The sequence below is a fragment of the Euprymna scolopes genome, chromosome 10 (assembly GCF_053919585.1).
Source record: "Euprymna scolopes isolate OS-2025 chromosome 10, ASM5391958v1, whole genome shotgun sequence".
Lineage (NCBI taxonomy): Eukaryota > Metazoa > Mollusca > Cephalopoda > Sepiida > Sepiolidae > Euprymna > Euprymna scolopes.
The window spans coordinates 20,379,538-20,395,947 of NC_136491.1; the positions used below are offsets into that span (position 1 = coordinate 20,379,538).

General features: G+C 35.9%; 1 protein-coding gene across 2 annotated transcripts in view; it reads left to right on the plus strand.

The window, feature by feature from the left end:
* The first annotated feature begins 302 nt into the window (after positions 1–302).
* Positions 303–16,410, plus strand: part of LOC145285842 (cyclic nucleotide-gated channel alpha-1-like) — a 30,950-nt gene continuing 14,842 nt past the window's right edge. Inside the window, exons 1-2 of one of the 2 annotated variants that reach the window (XM_080134283.1) lie at positions 303–438; positions 9,341–9,423. In XM_080134283.1, coding sequence (XP_079990409.1) covers positions 322–438; positions 9,341–9,423 — 200 coding nt within the window. In that variant the 5' untranslated portion in view covers positions 303–321. The remainder of the gene's footprint in view (positions 439–9,340; positions 9,424–16,410) is intronic. The other variant, XM_080134284.1, reaches the window with a different exon arrangement.

Consider the following 16,410-nt stretch of genomic DNA (forward strand, 5'->3'; position numbering starts at 1 on the left):
AGAAGAGGTTACATCGCTCGAAACGTTGTGAAAATAACACTCAAGATGAGAACAGTAGTCTAAAAATCCAAATAATACAGATAACCAATTCTCATCTAAAAAATTTAAAAAAGCACGTTCTTTATTTTTATTTTTTTTAATTTATTTGTTTTAATTGTTATAATGTGAGAATTCGGTTTTAAATCGAAAGCAATTCAAAAAATAAAAGTAAAAATATTAAGATGTTTTTTTTTTTTAAATAGTAGAAAAACTCGCTATGACATCACAAATGACCACGGAATTTTACATGAAGTTGTTGATGACGTAAGCATATAATTATTTATGTCTTATGTCTTAGACAAGGAGAGTCTCCTGCGTGTTTTTTTTTCCAATATGTCGACGGAAAGTGAAAAAGGTTTTAAAATTGGAGTTATACGAAGGAGGTCGAAAAAAATAGAGGTTTGTGAAAATCTTCAAATTCTTACACTCATCTCAAAGTAAAATCTAAAATTATTTTTAATTTTGTAATATTTAAAAACATTGTTTTTTGTTTGTTTTTTGTAAATAATTTATTCAACAAAAATTGTTTTTCTTAATTCCACAAGATATTATAAGGACTTTTATTGTTCCTTTTTATTTTGAATTTCCTTTGTAAGTTTTTTTTTCCGGTTGTTTATTTACGAATGGAGGCATTACTCGTAATGACTAGTACGAATAAGATGCTTTTTGTTTTTGTTTTACGTGAGAGCCACTACTTATCAAGACCCGAAGGCCACTCGATAACAAGTGTTAATGAATATAAGGTGGTAGTGTTAATGTTATAAATTGGGTAGAATTTGATTATTTATGGGGACGGTTCAACAAGAATTTGTTTGCATTGGATATAAAGTCCACGATGCTGTATTTAATCGGGAAGCAAGACAGCGGAACAGTATTCCACGGGCGGACAGTCCTGGGAAAGAAGCTTTGTTCGTGGAAGCTCCGTTTAGATTTAGGCATATATAGAAAGTGGGAGGTGGATCGTTTATAGTGGTTGTAGCCAGACGAGTGATTTTTTTTTTTAAAGTTTAGCAAGAAGGTACTATAGATTTAAACTTAGACGAGTACTTGCCATGAAAAGTGATTTTCTGGTGAAAGTTTGGCAAGGGGGAGATCATACATTGAAGTTGAGGTAGTTTTGAAAATGAGATTGTATACTCGTGGTGCATTTTGACATCATTTTAGGCAATATCCAAATTTGGCAAAAGCCTTGTCAGAACGAGTACATGCAGGGGACGAGAGTTTTTGTAAAGTATTTTCTTATTCATATCAGCTAAATTACCGTTTGTATATCTCATCACATCCGGAACTTGACGCCAAAACTTGGAAAAAAAATTAAAAAATAATTTTAATCGCGTAGGTTAGGATTAGGGTCAGGGTTGGCTAAGATGCATGCTTGTAATTTTATTTATTGTTTTTCCATTATAATTATCTCGTAGCGGTTTAACGTCTCGCGATCATCCGCATCCGGTTATTCCCGTCAGCGGCCGAGCACAGCCGAGAAACTTCGTGGAAGTCGCGAGTCAGTAGATGCAGAAGCACCTCTAATTTTATCTTTCAATAGCATTTTATTAGGGTGACGCTTTTTGCCACATGTGATGGAAAGAAAAATAATATTTTTTCTTTCAATAGCTGTAGCATTTTATTAGGGTGACGCTTTTTGCCACATGTGATGGAAAGAAAAATAATATTTTATCTTTCAATAGCTGTAGCATTTTATTAGGGTGACGCTTTTTGCCACATGTGATGGAAAGAAAAATAATATTTTTTCTTTCAATAGCTGTAGCATTTTATTAGGGTGACGCTTTTTGCCACATGTGATGGAAAGAAAAATAATATTTTTTCTTTCAATAGCTGTAGCATTTTATTAGGGTGACGCTTTTTGCCACATGTGATGGAAAGAAAAATAATATTTTTTCTTTCGTATTCCGATTCTTTAAAGCTGAAAACGCATAAAGGGAAAGGCTCGGAAAGATAACAAATTCGAAGAACGCAGACGATAGCAAACCACACTACACCACTGTTTTCTGAGAAGCAATTATTATGAACATAACCTTCTGTTTAAGATCTGGATTATAAGGCGAAGCAGAATTTAAAGTCTAGAGCCTCACAAAGTTTGAAATACATTTTCGCCTTTTATGTTACTAATTAATAGTTATTATTTAGTACGAGGATTTGATACTTACTAACCGCGGGCCAGATCCGGCCCATGAATTCATTTTGACCGACCTGCAAATCTCATTACCAATGGCTCTATTTTTTAACATGAGAGACGAGGCTTTCGGATTCAGCAAAAGGCCTGCTATTATCTTACTCTGATTCACCCAACCGAATGTGAATACTATGACGGCAAAACACAATCAAAACCTACCCTCCCAATTTTTTTTTAATGAACTTAAAACAAAAACTGAGAGCAAATTTGACAGACATTAGGTGGAGACAACTTCAAAGGGACAATATTGTCTCAGTCGGCATTCTAATTCATTCCTTCAACAGCCTTGCCACCTACTGTATGTAAATTACTGGAATTTTTGAATGGGTCGTGTTTTATTCGTTTCAGTAACAGATTCATACACGTCTTAATTTCATCTATTTCGTTTCAGTGATATATTTTTCCCAAGTATTTTGACTTTCCCTAAAAAAAATTATTTTGTTATGTGTTTTTTTAATTTTAGATTTCCTTTTGATTTTCTGATTTCTTAATGTTTATTTTTATTATGTTTTTTTTTAATATTTAAGTTTATATTAGTCTGCATATATAATTCTCCTTAATTTTTTATTCATGGCCTTCGTCCGGCCTGCGACCCGTCATTATAACATGATTAAAGTCTGCAAGGTAAAATGAGTTGCCGACCCCTGATTTAGTGTATTATGTAGTACTTGTGTTAATTATAAATACTAAATCGAAGCTGAACTTAGGATCTCTACCTCGATAGAATTAGGAGGCGAAGATAAATTTAGGTTATTAGAATTTAGCTTTATTAGATCTCTTTTTTATTTTCGTTTTTCAGAAAAGGGAAAATGTTGCTTGAGAGACTATCTAGGATTTACACCGCCTTTAGCGGTGGCACTTTAGTTTGTCCATAGATAAAGAAACATTGCGATTAAACTCGTTGCACGTATTGTGTTTTGTCTTATCTATTGCCATCCACATATAAATAATAATGGGGGGAAAAATAAGGAAAGGACAATAACAATTGTTACGAGAACAGTCGCCTGTTCTTGTAAGTAAGTAAAAATGAGATAGGATAGTCCGAGAATTCGAACCTGGGAAGCTAGGTTTGAAATTAAGATTCAGGAGAATTTAAAATAAATAATACAGATATGTTATTGAAAATGGAATGTAAAAGTACCCATTGTTTAGTTTTCCATAAAATAGTTTAGATATGTGGCTCAAAAGAGAATTTAATGATTCAATTCTGTTTATATGAAAAAGGAATTAAATTGAGGTTATACGAACAATAGAAAATGTTAAACATTATTATAAAATAGGTTAGTCGAAAAATAGAACTCTTGTTGTAAACATGTGAGGAAACAGTGCATGTTTTTAGACACGTGAGGCATGCCAGGCCACGGGATCGATATGCACGTTGTTTGGTCATGCAATGACGTCATGGAAGAAAGGAGTTGTCAATATAGTTAGAGCTTTAGAAGAATCAGAGTCAGTATGAGTGCGAGTCAGTGGCGAAGCAGGGTCGAAAGAGGGTCGGACTGAGCTGACATGAGTCATGAAGGAACCCACCTTTAGAGGCGAAATGTTGAAATCATGTAGAAACTTTGAATTACTTGATGCAAGCCATTGACTGGTCAAGAAATAAAGGACGTTATTATCATTTTGTAGCAACTGTCCTGTGATATGTCATTCAACAAACGAAGGTATTGTGAATTTGTATTAAAAGAACTTTGTATATAAAATTCATATAAGTAATGTGTCTACCATCTTAAGAATGTTCCCCCCTCCTCCTCAGCTATTATAAGTAATAACTGGTTCCTTCTTTATGGTAAAAGAACTGAGAATCATCATCTCAAAAATATATGTGTTAAAGAAAGATAATGTTTATAGAAACACTCCCAGAACATTCAGAACTGTATAAATCTCTCTATCTATATATCTATCCCCCTCTCATTGTGTATTACATGATCCCGTCTCTCCTTTAAAATGTACCCTGTCTCTATCTCACTAATATGAACACTCAAGAGCACCTACAGCGTAATACAATGTACGTGTATGACCGTTGAATTAGTTTCACTTTATTTAGTTCAGAAGAGCTGGATAATCTAATACGGTCTTCCATAGCTAAAAAGTCTGATTTTCATAATTAAAATCTTTTAGTTGTATTAAACGATCTCGATCTAGGAACGATTTTCGAGCGGTCTCTATCAAAATAGGAAAGGCTTCTCTTCAGTTTAACCGATTATATTAACGTGTATGAATTTTGAAAGTGTTACATTAAGCGCATGTCAGAAAATGAACCCAGCGCATCTGGTGTGATTGATGCGGAGAGTTCAGAAGTCGACTCCCTAGATAAGACACAGTAGAAGCAGGTGTCAATTGTTACATAAGAAATGATGACGTCCGAATTTCAGCAGTTTGTGATGAGTAGGGTCGTGACAATCGAATATTCTTTTTTATTCTTTTAAATCTCGGGTATATATACGCCACAGTTAGACACAACTAACCGAGAACCACCTCCATCTATATAAAAACATATAAGATATTAACGGATATATACTCAAGAGTCAAAACAATGAAAAGAATATGCTGTTGTCACAGCCCTAGTGACGAGGAAATAGCTGGATGAGACGTGTCAATGATGTAGAAATCTAAAATAAATATCCTCGAGATTTATTTGTTCCTTGACAATTTCTTTAAAGCTACGAAAGAAAATTGAATAAGAAGGAATTAATTTTAGCCTTTCTTTTACAAGGAATTAATTTCGGTCTCTCTCCTTGTGAACGAACTTCTCTTCCCAATAAAACCATTAAAACCGCCAATAAGTCTCTTTGTGTTTCCATACATGAGTTAAACAGCCATTAAATAATGCAGATCTACAGCCGCACACATCGAAAGCGACGAAGCAATAAAGACCAGATCATATGTAAACAAAAATAATTATGTAAAAAAAAAACTACTTTTATTTAATTGAGATGTTTCTTGACCGCTCACTAGCGATAACCCACAAGTATGGTGAGTACGTGTTTGTCCGAAATGCACAAGTATGTGTTTGGTGAAAAGACTATATGCTTTTAAATATATATTCTTTATAGTGTTTGTAAAAGTTCAAATAACACTTTACATTAAACCAGGACTTTATAACACTTCTGTTATAACTCGAGAGGCCCCGATCAAAATTGGAAAGCCTTCTCTTAAGTTTAATCAGACATACAAATAATAGCCAATAACTGTTTATTACTAACAAAAGAGCGAAAATACAACTGCGGTTTGACTATTTATGCATGGCAAATTAAGGCACAAAAAATATATGACAAGACTACTTTTTTCTGACATTTACGCACGACAAATTAAGGCAGGAAAAATTGTTCCTGCTGCTTTTTTTTTCGATAAAAATCTTTTTGTAAAAATTAAACAAGTTTATTTTTTAGATTTAGTGGGAAATATTTTTTTAAATATTAGTCAAGCATGAAAATAAAAAAAATACATAAGTTAAAAGAAAGACAATATTTATTTACTTTTTTTTAAATCATAAATGTTTTTTTATATTGTGTGTATTTAATAGTAAATATTATCCAAATAAAATAGCAATAAGAAGTAAATATATCAAAAAATTATTTAATTCACACAAATCTCGGCCCCCCAAAAAACTTGTTTATTTTTTCAAAGATTTTTAACATTTTCTATTGAAATCGCTTTCTATCGCTCCCTTTCTGAAAATGACTGCTCAGTTGTTAATACTATATCCAGCAGTATTGAAAATTCATTGCAACTTCATCTGTTATCGCCATCTTTGTTATTTATTTTGTTTTTGTTTTTGGCTTTTTTGGTTACTTTAATGCTCAGATTCTATTAGGTTAGTGCAAAAATAATGTGGTTTTTACTTGAAGTTGAACGTAGGAAACGACATTATTTTTCACCACCTTAATAACTGACTACCCACACTAACCCTAACCCTAACCCACTCTTATTGCACAAATTTAGTGAAATCTGTCCTCAAATTGTCATCTTCCTTACATGCTTTCTTGGTAATGATCACCATTAACCATCCTTACTTCATCTTTTTTCTTGGTAATGATCACCATTAACCATCCTTACTTCATCTTTTTCTCACTTCTGTTTCCTCTTTTCCTACATTTCGTTCTGTTGTTCGCGTTGAGATTAAATTTTCTATTGATAGTCCCTTCTATAGGAAGACGTTCAATTACAGGAAGGTTAACTAGGATGGAGTTCACAGCTTCCTATGTGACGTTCCATGAGATCCTATCTTTGCTATGTTACCGAATAATGTTGCTAAGGCGGTTAGTGACTGACTTCTTGTTGGAACCAACACCTTCATTCCTCACCGTAAGTTCAAATCCATATCTCATTCTCCTCCCTGGTCTTCATCTATTTGTGCTTCTACCATTGTTCATCATAACCATTATTTCAATCAGTATTGTTAGACTGGGTCTGAGACGTCTAGACAATTCTACAGAAGAGTTAGTAATGTCTGCAAGAAGGCAATTTTGTGGGGAAAATTCTGCCTATTCTCAAATGATTCGTGACTCTATCTCATCTCAAAATGTTAAATCTCATGATTTTCGAAGAATCTGTAGTAAACCTGCGATTCCTTTTCCATTTAATGGTCATCAGGTTATTTCATCTTCTCATGATAAGGCTGATCTTTTTGCTCGTCTTTTTGCTGGCAGATCTTATCTTAAAGAATCTGGTGCTCTTCTTCCTGATTTTCCTTTGAAAACTGGTGCCACTTGATGTCATCCCAAAGATGGTTGCTAGGATTCTTTCATATCTTGAGCAGTCTAAGACTTCCAATCCTAATTCAACTCCTAGTGTCGTTTTCACACGTTGGCGCTTGAATTTTCTCCTCTCATAATTATTTAATCTCTGTTTATCAAAACCACGTTTCCCTTCTTGTTGGAAAGAGTCCTCTGTTGTCCCTATCTTTAAAAATGCTGGCGATCGGTCTGAGCCAACTAAATATCGTCCTGTTAGTCTTTTCTCTATTATTAACAAAGTTTTTGAAAGGTTGTTCAACGACAAGCTTGTTGGGTCCTGGATATGACATAAAACTATATCCAATGGTGAGGCCCCAGCTTGCGGGCTTTGAGGAGTGTGGAGCAACCCTTTAATTGCCATTGCTCCCAGGTCCACTCTGACCCGGAGTGGTAGTACCTGTTAGGGTCCCAACTATGAGTTAAATAGAATCTGACGTAAAAAAAAATATACTCCATTAAAAATCGTTCCTAAAAATAACAAGATTCGGCATTAAATAACCTGAAAAAGGTTGATATGCCGTAAAACAAAAACAACCAACCAACCAACAAGCTTATTGATTTTCTAGAAAGACTGAGCCTCTTTAGTCAAGTTCAATATTGTTTTCGTGGTTTTCGTTCAATTGCAAATCTTTTGATTGTTGTGACTGAACTGATCTGTCGGTTTATGAATAATTTGGGAGATGGTAGGACTATTACACTTTAAAAAAAAAAAAAGAGAAAACAAAGATTGGAGAATTCATAAAATGACTACACACCACCCTTTTCTAGTTGGCCATTGCCGATATAAAAATATGTTTGTCATTTTTAATTCAAAGTGTTAGATATTCGCGCATAAATTTAACCTAAACTGCTTCTAAAACCGCTGTAGTCATATGTGATGATATCAGAAAAATTATTATATTTTTTTTAAATATCCACACAACATGAAACATGTCTTATTATTGAATATACATTTAAGTTTTTTTTTACAAAGGAGTCGCCACTTATTAAGGCCGGAGGTCACTCCAGGATAAGGGTTAATAAGCGTACAGTGGTCAATGGGACAATGTCATAATAATTATTAGTAGTGGAAATTTGGTAAATTGGATTACTTAAGGGGAACGGCTCATCAAGAATTTGTTTACGTTGGACTTGAAGACGACCATATTATAGTCAGCTGGAAAGCAGGCAAAAGGAAGAGAGTTCCATGGGTGTGCAGTTCTAAGAAAGAAACTTTGTTCATGGAGTCTACAATTAGGTTTAGGCACAGATAAAGAGTGGAGGAAATTATTGATAGTGGTAATATAATATTTCAAAGTCGAGTGTGGTATTCTGATCTTCTACATAAACTTTAGGGTTATGGTGTTGGTGGTGATGTTCTTGACATTATTTGGTTTTATTCTTTCTGGTCTAAGATTGTAAGTAACTCTGTCCATTCTCTTTTCTTATCAATGCTAGTCTTCCTTGGGGTTCTATTCTAGATCTCAAGCTGTTTCTTTTCTATATAAATAATCTTCCAATCTTGCAGAGAACATTATTAAAAAAATCAACATTTATACTAATGACATAACTCTTTATTTTAGCGTTGCTTCTTGCTTTTTCCCCTTCGATCAGTTGAAATGTGCAGTTAATCTAAACGTTGATTTGACTTCAGTTGTGGATTAGGATACGAAATGGCCTGTTTCATTATATCTTGTTAAAACCCAACTCGTGTCTTTCAATCGTAAGCGTGTCCCTTTTCTTCCTGAGATTCTCATGGATAGCTTTGCTCTTGGGGAAAAATCGACTCTGAAACTTATTCGTATTTCTTTCTCATCAAATCTTTCTTCGAGTTAATACATTAGATCCATTGCTCTTTCTGCGTCTTGTAAAGTCGGTTCTCTCTATACAAAACAAAATAATAGCAAAAAGGCCCTACTACATGATGACGTCACCGATTTTACGCAGTCTCTGTTATAATGTATTCTCCAAATTGAATATTTTTTAGCATTTATTTTGTGTGTTTCAAATATGTAGGAAAGAAAACACTGATTAAGTCAGCTTTAATTTAACAGTCGAATCCAGTTAATTTAACTTTACATCGATGTTTATTCCAATGATATCTTACCAAATTGTACATGTAGCCCTAAACGTTGACAGAGAGAAATAGAGTTACGATTTTAACTGTCAATCTGATATTTAGCTCTATACTATTACGAGTTATTTTTGCAAGGATTGCTCCGTTCATTCTTTCGCCATTTTATAATCAGTTCCAGTCCTTGAAACACCACAATATCACATTCACTCTAAGGTCTGCCTTACTTAAAATATCATCCAATCGTTTGGAATTAATTGTATCTCATCGATATTTTTTTTTCATAAATGACATGTTGGTTCTAATTTTATATTGAAGGCCAATCCCGAGACAGGTGCTGCTGAAACAATAATAGAATGGACACAGGATCGATTCGTATTCTTGGATATCTTTTCCTCAAGGTGGGTCAAGTTTTAGTTGGATTCCTTACACTAAGCTGCACACACTTTTTCAGCATGAGAGCTGCTTATAACATGACTAAGTGTAAATGATCTACCGCCTACTAAAAATGCAAAACACATTTATAAATATGTTGTAAATGTTTATATGCACAGTATATGCAGGTATACGTTGCATTATTGCATCGACCCATGTTACACATAACAACTATGTACATTTTTTTTTTTTGTCATTACCTTACTCTAATGACTTGCATTAGATGGAATTAGTCCGGGTTGCATAGTCTGGACAGTAGCTGCAAATAACCAGTCTCAAACAGACAGGAATAAATTGTAATGAAGACGCAAGCAGAAACGCCCTTTTCAAGGCTTTATTCAACTAGGACAAATAGGACATTCAGAAGTCACACACCGGACTTCATCGACTGAATATGGCATATTTTGTGACCTTACAAAATGCCACCAATGTTGTACTCCAAAATGTATTAAAGAATTATGAATTGATCTTAGTTCCTCCAAGGAAAAAATAGCAGTATCACATGTTCGTGATAAAGTACAAGCGACACTATTTTCAATTCCAGAACGGTGTTTTATATCATATGAAAACAGAAGTTCCATTTTCCACCGTATAATTTAATCATTTTTAATTCTTTCCGCGATTAGCGATACGGTTCGATCTGATGCGTAATAATGGAGGATAACTTGGTTCAATTATATCATTCTCGAGTAATTTAAGAAAATCATTTTTAATGAACCGATCATCTTCAGCACGGTAATAACCGGACTTGGTAGCAATGGGTTTGCAATTAGGGGTCAAATTTCTAAATAATTTAACGGGAGCACAATTGATTTTAGTAACTGCAAATTTTTAGATTATCGTGTTACCCGCCAAAAGAAATAGTAATACTCCGGTGCATTTTTAAAAAGAGTATTCAGTGTATAATATCCGTGCATGAATTAAGGAGTATCGTGAAGTCAATGACTTTATACTCAAAACCGTTGAATGTAACATTTTCAGTGCAATATTCAGACAGTTTGAGGGAAAGGCAGGATGATACCATGGAAATTACAGAATCCCGTTTCCGAGTAGGCAGGTTCAAGGTTTTAACGAGACTAGCACTAATAAAATTATCGGAGCTGTCTGTGTCTATTAGGATGGTAAGTGGTTTATCTTTTAATTTTTACCATTTTAGTACCAGGAGAATTATCAACATCATTAGCACGGGTTACTATAACAGATGAAGTAGAACGTGAAGGTGTCGGTCTTGTAGAACGGCAAACTTTATCAAAATAACTGAGTTTGCCACAATTTCAGCATATTTTATCGCGAGCAGGACAATGGCGACGATCATCCTTAAGGTGACGTTTTCCCTTAGAATGGTAGGATCTGCCATGAGTAAGGGCAGTAGACAGTACAGAATAAAACTCCATACGAGAATCAGCGGAGTTAGGGAGTACGTTTTTAGTCATAGTAGCAGAATGATGATAGAATCATTTTGAGTTGGAGTAGCAGCGGTAGAAGGCCAAGTTTGAAACACGCATTACTCCGCACGAAAATGAGCTTGTTCTAATGCCCTAGCACATTGAGTAACCTCCTTGAGGTCCAACGTATCATTTTCGAGAAGTCTGGCACATATTACAGAAGACCCCGCGGACAGATTCATCCATGTAGGTAGCAGCAGTAAGATCTTTGAAGCAACAGTCAGCGGCAAGACGATTCATAGCCTGAATGTACAGATCTAGGACTCCTTGTCCTGTTGTAGATGTGTTGAAACTAGATGCCTTGCGTGGATAACGTTGGGAGGCTTGTCGTAAACAGATTTTAGTAGTTCGATGCCATGTTCAAACTCAAAACAACTCTCAATAACGTCAGCAACTGCAGCAGAAATGTTTAGGTAAAGGACTTCAAGTTTGTCTGGATTTAAATGCTCAATGGTAGACAAATAGTAATTAAAGTTTAAGTACCATAGTTTCCAAAGTTTGCTAGCTTGAGTGACTGCAGAAGATATGTCGAATCTGTCCAGTCAAATAACTTTATCCATGAGATAAAATTAGGTTGAACAAGTGAAGCATGCCCCCCTTGATTGAACGAGGCATAAAAAATGACTAAGTTCAGCATTTGCCCCCCTCCCCTCTCACCAGTTATCCCAAAAAGTCCCCAGGGGACGTCAAATCCTGGTGAAAATGAACAAACGGTGCAATGTAAGGCCTTAACATATGTAAATATGAGTTCTGCACCATGCAAAAAAAAAAAATGACTAAATCCATCATTTGCACCCCCCTATTTAGCTCCAAAAGTCTCCAAGATCTTAACATATTTAAATTTGAGTTCAGCACCATGCAAAATTGCTAAATAGACATACACAGAAAAGTTTGGACAAATATGGTAAAATAGTCCCAAAAATGGAGTGTTTTTATTAGCCCTAGAAGAGCCCCTTGGGCACACCCAAGAGTTATCGCGAAGTATAGACAAACAAAATTATATAGAAATCAGTTAGTTATAACTTTTCAGAAAGTTTTATAAAAATCCAAGGCATCATTTTTTTTTTTTTTAATAAGCACAAAAGTGTCAATTTTAATCATTTTAACCCGAAAGGCACCCCTAATGGGAGCAAGCAGAGTTCTGTTCTTTTTTACACATAGCATGTTTAATGTTTGTGCAAAATTTAAAAAAAATTCCAAGGCGTAGTTATTGAGAAAAATACAGACAGACGAAGGGACGAACGGACAATCGTGAATTTACAGGTCCACCCTCCTTTTTTCGGGAGACCAAAAAAATTCATTTGAATAAATTGTATTGTAATATAATAAAGGAGCAAGCAGAAAGACCCTTTTCCAAGGCTTTATTCAGCTGAATTTTACAACGACAAATGCGACAAGTGGCCAGGAATGCATGTTAATAAAATAATTTTAAAAAAACGAAAGTATTCAAATAAGAAAATAAAGAAAGAGCAAACGGCAAGATCACGTGAGAAGAGATATGCAAATAAAGAGGAAGTCACTTTAATAAGAAAGTTATTATAAGAAAATTATAAAACAGACTTATAGATGCTCATCAGTCATGGTGGAGCGGTATTTGGACTTAATGATCTTCATGTGAGAAAAAGTTAACTCACATTTAGCGCGAGTAAAATAAGCACACCCAAATAATGCAGTCAAGAAGATAGCACATTTACTGATCTTGGGGTCCTCTGTAAGTAAGTTCTATAATTGTCCATGAGCTCTGCATCAACTGAATATCAGCTTATGGTGTCAGAATCTTATCCCTCACTCCAAAAGAGTTCAGGTTGCAATGTTCGATGCGAGTGAAACAATCTCAGCATCTTTTTAGAAATGGTAGCACGTGAATGTAACAATTAGCTCGAGTAAAGCAAAGTCGTTAAAGCGTTTGTCGAACTCTGACAAACAATTGCCAATTTGTTTTATCCAGCATGCTCTCTCAAGCTGCGCACATGACTGCTCTTGTGTCTCCAGCTCTGACACGAAATTCTGAAAGTTTGCCATCACTTTTTCTTTTTCCAATATCATGCGATCTACCCAAAAAGTCTTTGCGATCGGCCGGTAATCGTAATACGATCGTAATGGGCACTCAATCATATCTTCTTTACATCTATATAGTGTAAGATGTAAAGAAAATAAGATATTATCAAAAGCAAATGGGTGGACTCTGAAATTATCAGAAATGAATTTCATTTAGGAAGATCACGATCAAACTATTAAAATTTATGGTGATTTTTGGGAAAAGTATATTACTAAATCGAAAACCGGGCTTGGAAGAATATCCAATTGATTAAATCGATAATTTTTTTTTATTTTCTTTCCACCTTAACAATCACCTTTAAAAATAACGACTGTTGTTAGTTTTCGGGTATGCTAAAAACAAATATCACAGTTAAATTTTGCGAAGACAAGTAGTTTTCCAGGTATTAAAACCTTTATTATGCAATGTAATCCCTTGTGTTTTTACTGGCGGTCATGTTTGTACACACAAGCGCGCATACATTTGTGACGTGCGTGTGCATGCGCGTAAATGAAGCCGTGAGAAACAAATCGAAATACATAGCAAAACAACGAGTTTTACAATCTTTTTGTGTGTGTGTGGAGAGTCCTGTCTATGCAAGGAAAGTGTTTTTAGATGGGGTGGGGATTCAGATATCACTTTTTTTTTTTTTTTTTTTTTGCTCTCATTTATAATGCAATTTTGGAGACAGGGGCACGGGGGAAAGCAAAAGGTAAAGTTGCCAATTTAAAGGTGAGTTTTAAGGTGGAAAGAAAGTAAAAAAAAATTGCGATTAGATCTATTTGTTTTTCAAATTTTTTTATGCAAAGGATAATTTCTGTATTTGATTGACCATTCAGAATTAAGTATTAATTTTGTGAAAAAGTGTTGAAATTATTATGGAGCCGTTTACCAAGTGTGTTGTGATTGGATTTTTTTTTTTTTTTTTTTTTTTACATGGAGTTCACCACTTATCAAGGCCCAATGGCCACTCAGGGATAAGGGTTATTGTGTGTACGATAATCAAAGGGATAGTGTAGCAATAGTATTGGAGAATTGGTAAGGTGTCATTACTTGGGGGGGCGGTTCATCAGAAATTTGTTTGTGTTGGACTTGAAGACATCCAGGTTGAAGTCGGGAGGGAAACAGGCAAACGGAACAGCATTCCACAGGCATGCAGTTCTAAGAAAGAAGCTTTGTTCATGGAATCTACATTTTGATTTAGGCACAGATAAGGAGTGGGGAAAATTATTGACGGTGGTTTCAGCTAGTCGGGTGTTTATTGAAAAAGATTGGCGAGGGGGGACCAGAGAATGGAACTCAGACGAGCACTTGCCATGGAAATAACGATAGAACAACAACAGGCTCACTATGTCTCTTCTGTGGGAAAGAGGTTGCAGAGTAGAGAAAAGGGCATCCCCCACTAAGCCACGAAGTCTATTTTGTACTCTGTCAAGGCAGAATAGGTTGTTTTTAGCAGCTCCCGCCCAGATGTGGCAGCAGTACTCCATCTTTGGACGTACTTGGCTCTAATATAGATAGAGAATTGCATCATTAGTGAGATATCTTCTGGAGCGGTAGAAGGATCCCACCATTTTCCCAGCGACCTTGGCCACAGACTTGATGTATGTGTTCCATTTAAGATCAGGAGCAACGGTCAAACCCAGAAGCTTATCAAAACATGAGGCCTCCCCTAGAAGAGAGCAATCCATTTCAATTGATGCCAGAGGGGGATCATAGCTATGATGTAGAGATAGGAGCTTGGTCTTAGATGCATTAAAGGTAACCAGACACCTCTTTCCCCACTGTACCACGCACTCAAGATCAGAGGAGAGAGAATCAGAGTGAACATCATCATTTACAGCCTTTGATGTGTTGCCGTAGATGGTCGTGTCATCAGCATAGATGTCAACGAAAGATTTTAGTATGTGTTTTGGGAGATCATTGATGTAGATCAGGAAGAGAGTTGGGCCCAGTATGGACCCCTGAGGGACTTCAGCATTAATACTGTGGGCCTCTGATTTCTGCCCATCAACAACTACTCTTATGAGCCTATCTGAGAGAAATGATTTAATGATCGAGAAAATATTTCCAGTTATACCGTAGCTGGAAATCTTGTGTAATAGGCCTTTATGCCAAACCTTATCAAAGGCCTTTGATATGTCGAGAGCAATTTCCCTAGAAATGAAGCCTTTGTCGAGAGATTCACTAATCCTATGAGATATAACCGTTAGCACATCTGCTGTAGATTTAGCAGAATGGAAACTATATTGCGTGTCGCTAAGAAGGTTATTTCTGCTGAGGTGGTTGACTACTTCTCTATTTATTGTGGATTCCAGCAACTTACACATGACACACAGGAGACTTATTGGTCTGTACTGAGAGGGGAATGACTTATCACCTGAATTCTTAAATACAGGGCATACTGATGAGGTTTTTCAGGGTGTTGGGAAGTACTTCTCCTTAAGGCAACGCTTAAACAGTTTCGTAAGTATGGGGGCAAGTTCTGGTTGTAATTTTTTTAACACTATAATTGGAATACCAATAGTTTGGCCTTGTCGGATGCTGTCAAGATGACCTCTGGTCCATTGATAATGGTTGGGATAGAACGCACGTTTCTGTTCAGGATCCTATTTGCTATTTGCCAGAACTGGTGGGAACCAAGCCGCTGCTCAGCTACTTTGGATTTAACGGATTGAGCATATAGCTCTATTGCATTTTTTATTACTCTTTTACAGTGGTTGCTGGTGGTCCTGAAAGCAGCTTTAGTTTCAGTGCATCTATTACGTTGGTAGCTATGGAAAAAGTGATTTCTGTGTGCGATGGCAGCAGCACATTCAGGGGAGAACCATGGCTGGCTGTTAGGTTTTTGTTGGAATTTTTAGATGGTATGAATTGGTCTATGCCTACAAGTAACCATTCGGTCAGGTCTATAGAGGACACTTCCTTTTTAAACATGGAATGGAGAGGGAGATCAGATATGAATGTACAGAAGCTATCCCAGTCTGCCATAGAGTATCAGTATACAGTACGGTGGAGAGGTACGTCTGTAGATTTATTATATTTCATTTTTATCTTAACTGATACGATGCAGTGGTCGGAGGATCCCAGAGGAGATAGAACGGAACATGAGCTATGCTCATGGGAAGTGGATAGAAAAAGGTCTAGAAGGCTAGTACTGACCGGTAGTATTGGGCACACGGGTGGGCTCGAGGACAATCTGAGTGAGGTCATAGGCAATGGCAAAATCATGACAGAACCTCCCCTCATCGGCAGTCTTATTTGAGTGGGTCAGCCATTCCACATTATGAACATTGAAGTCATCGCAAATGTGAATGTTAGCCGAGGGATGAGCAGACAGGATGTGGTCAATTTTCTCTGATATACTCTTAAAGACAGTAACTCCGCTGTTGTGGGGGCGATAGAGGGCAAATATAAATGCGGTGGTGTAAGCAAGTGCAACCTGGAAGCACATATAAGGTAGATTAGGG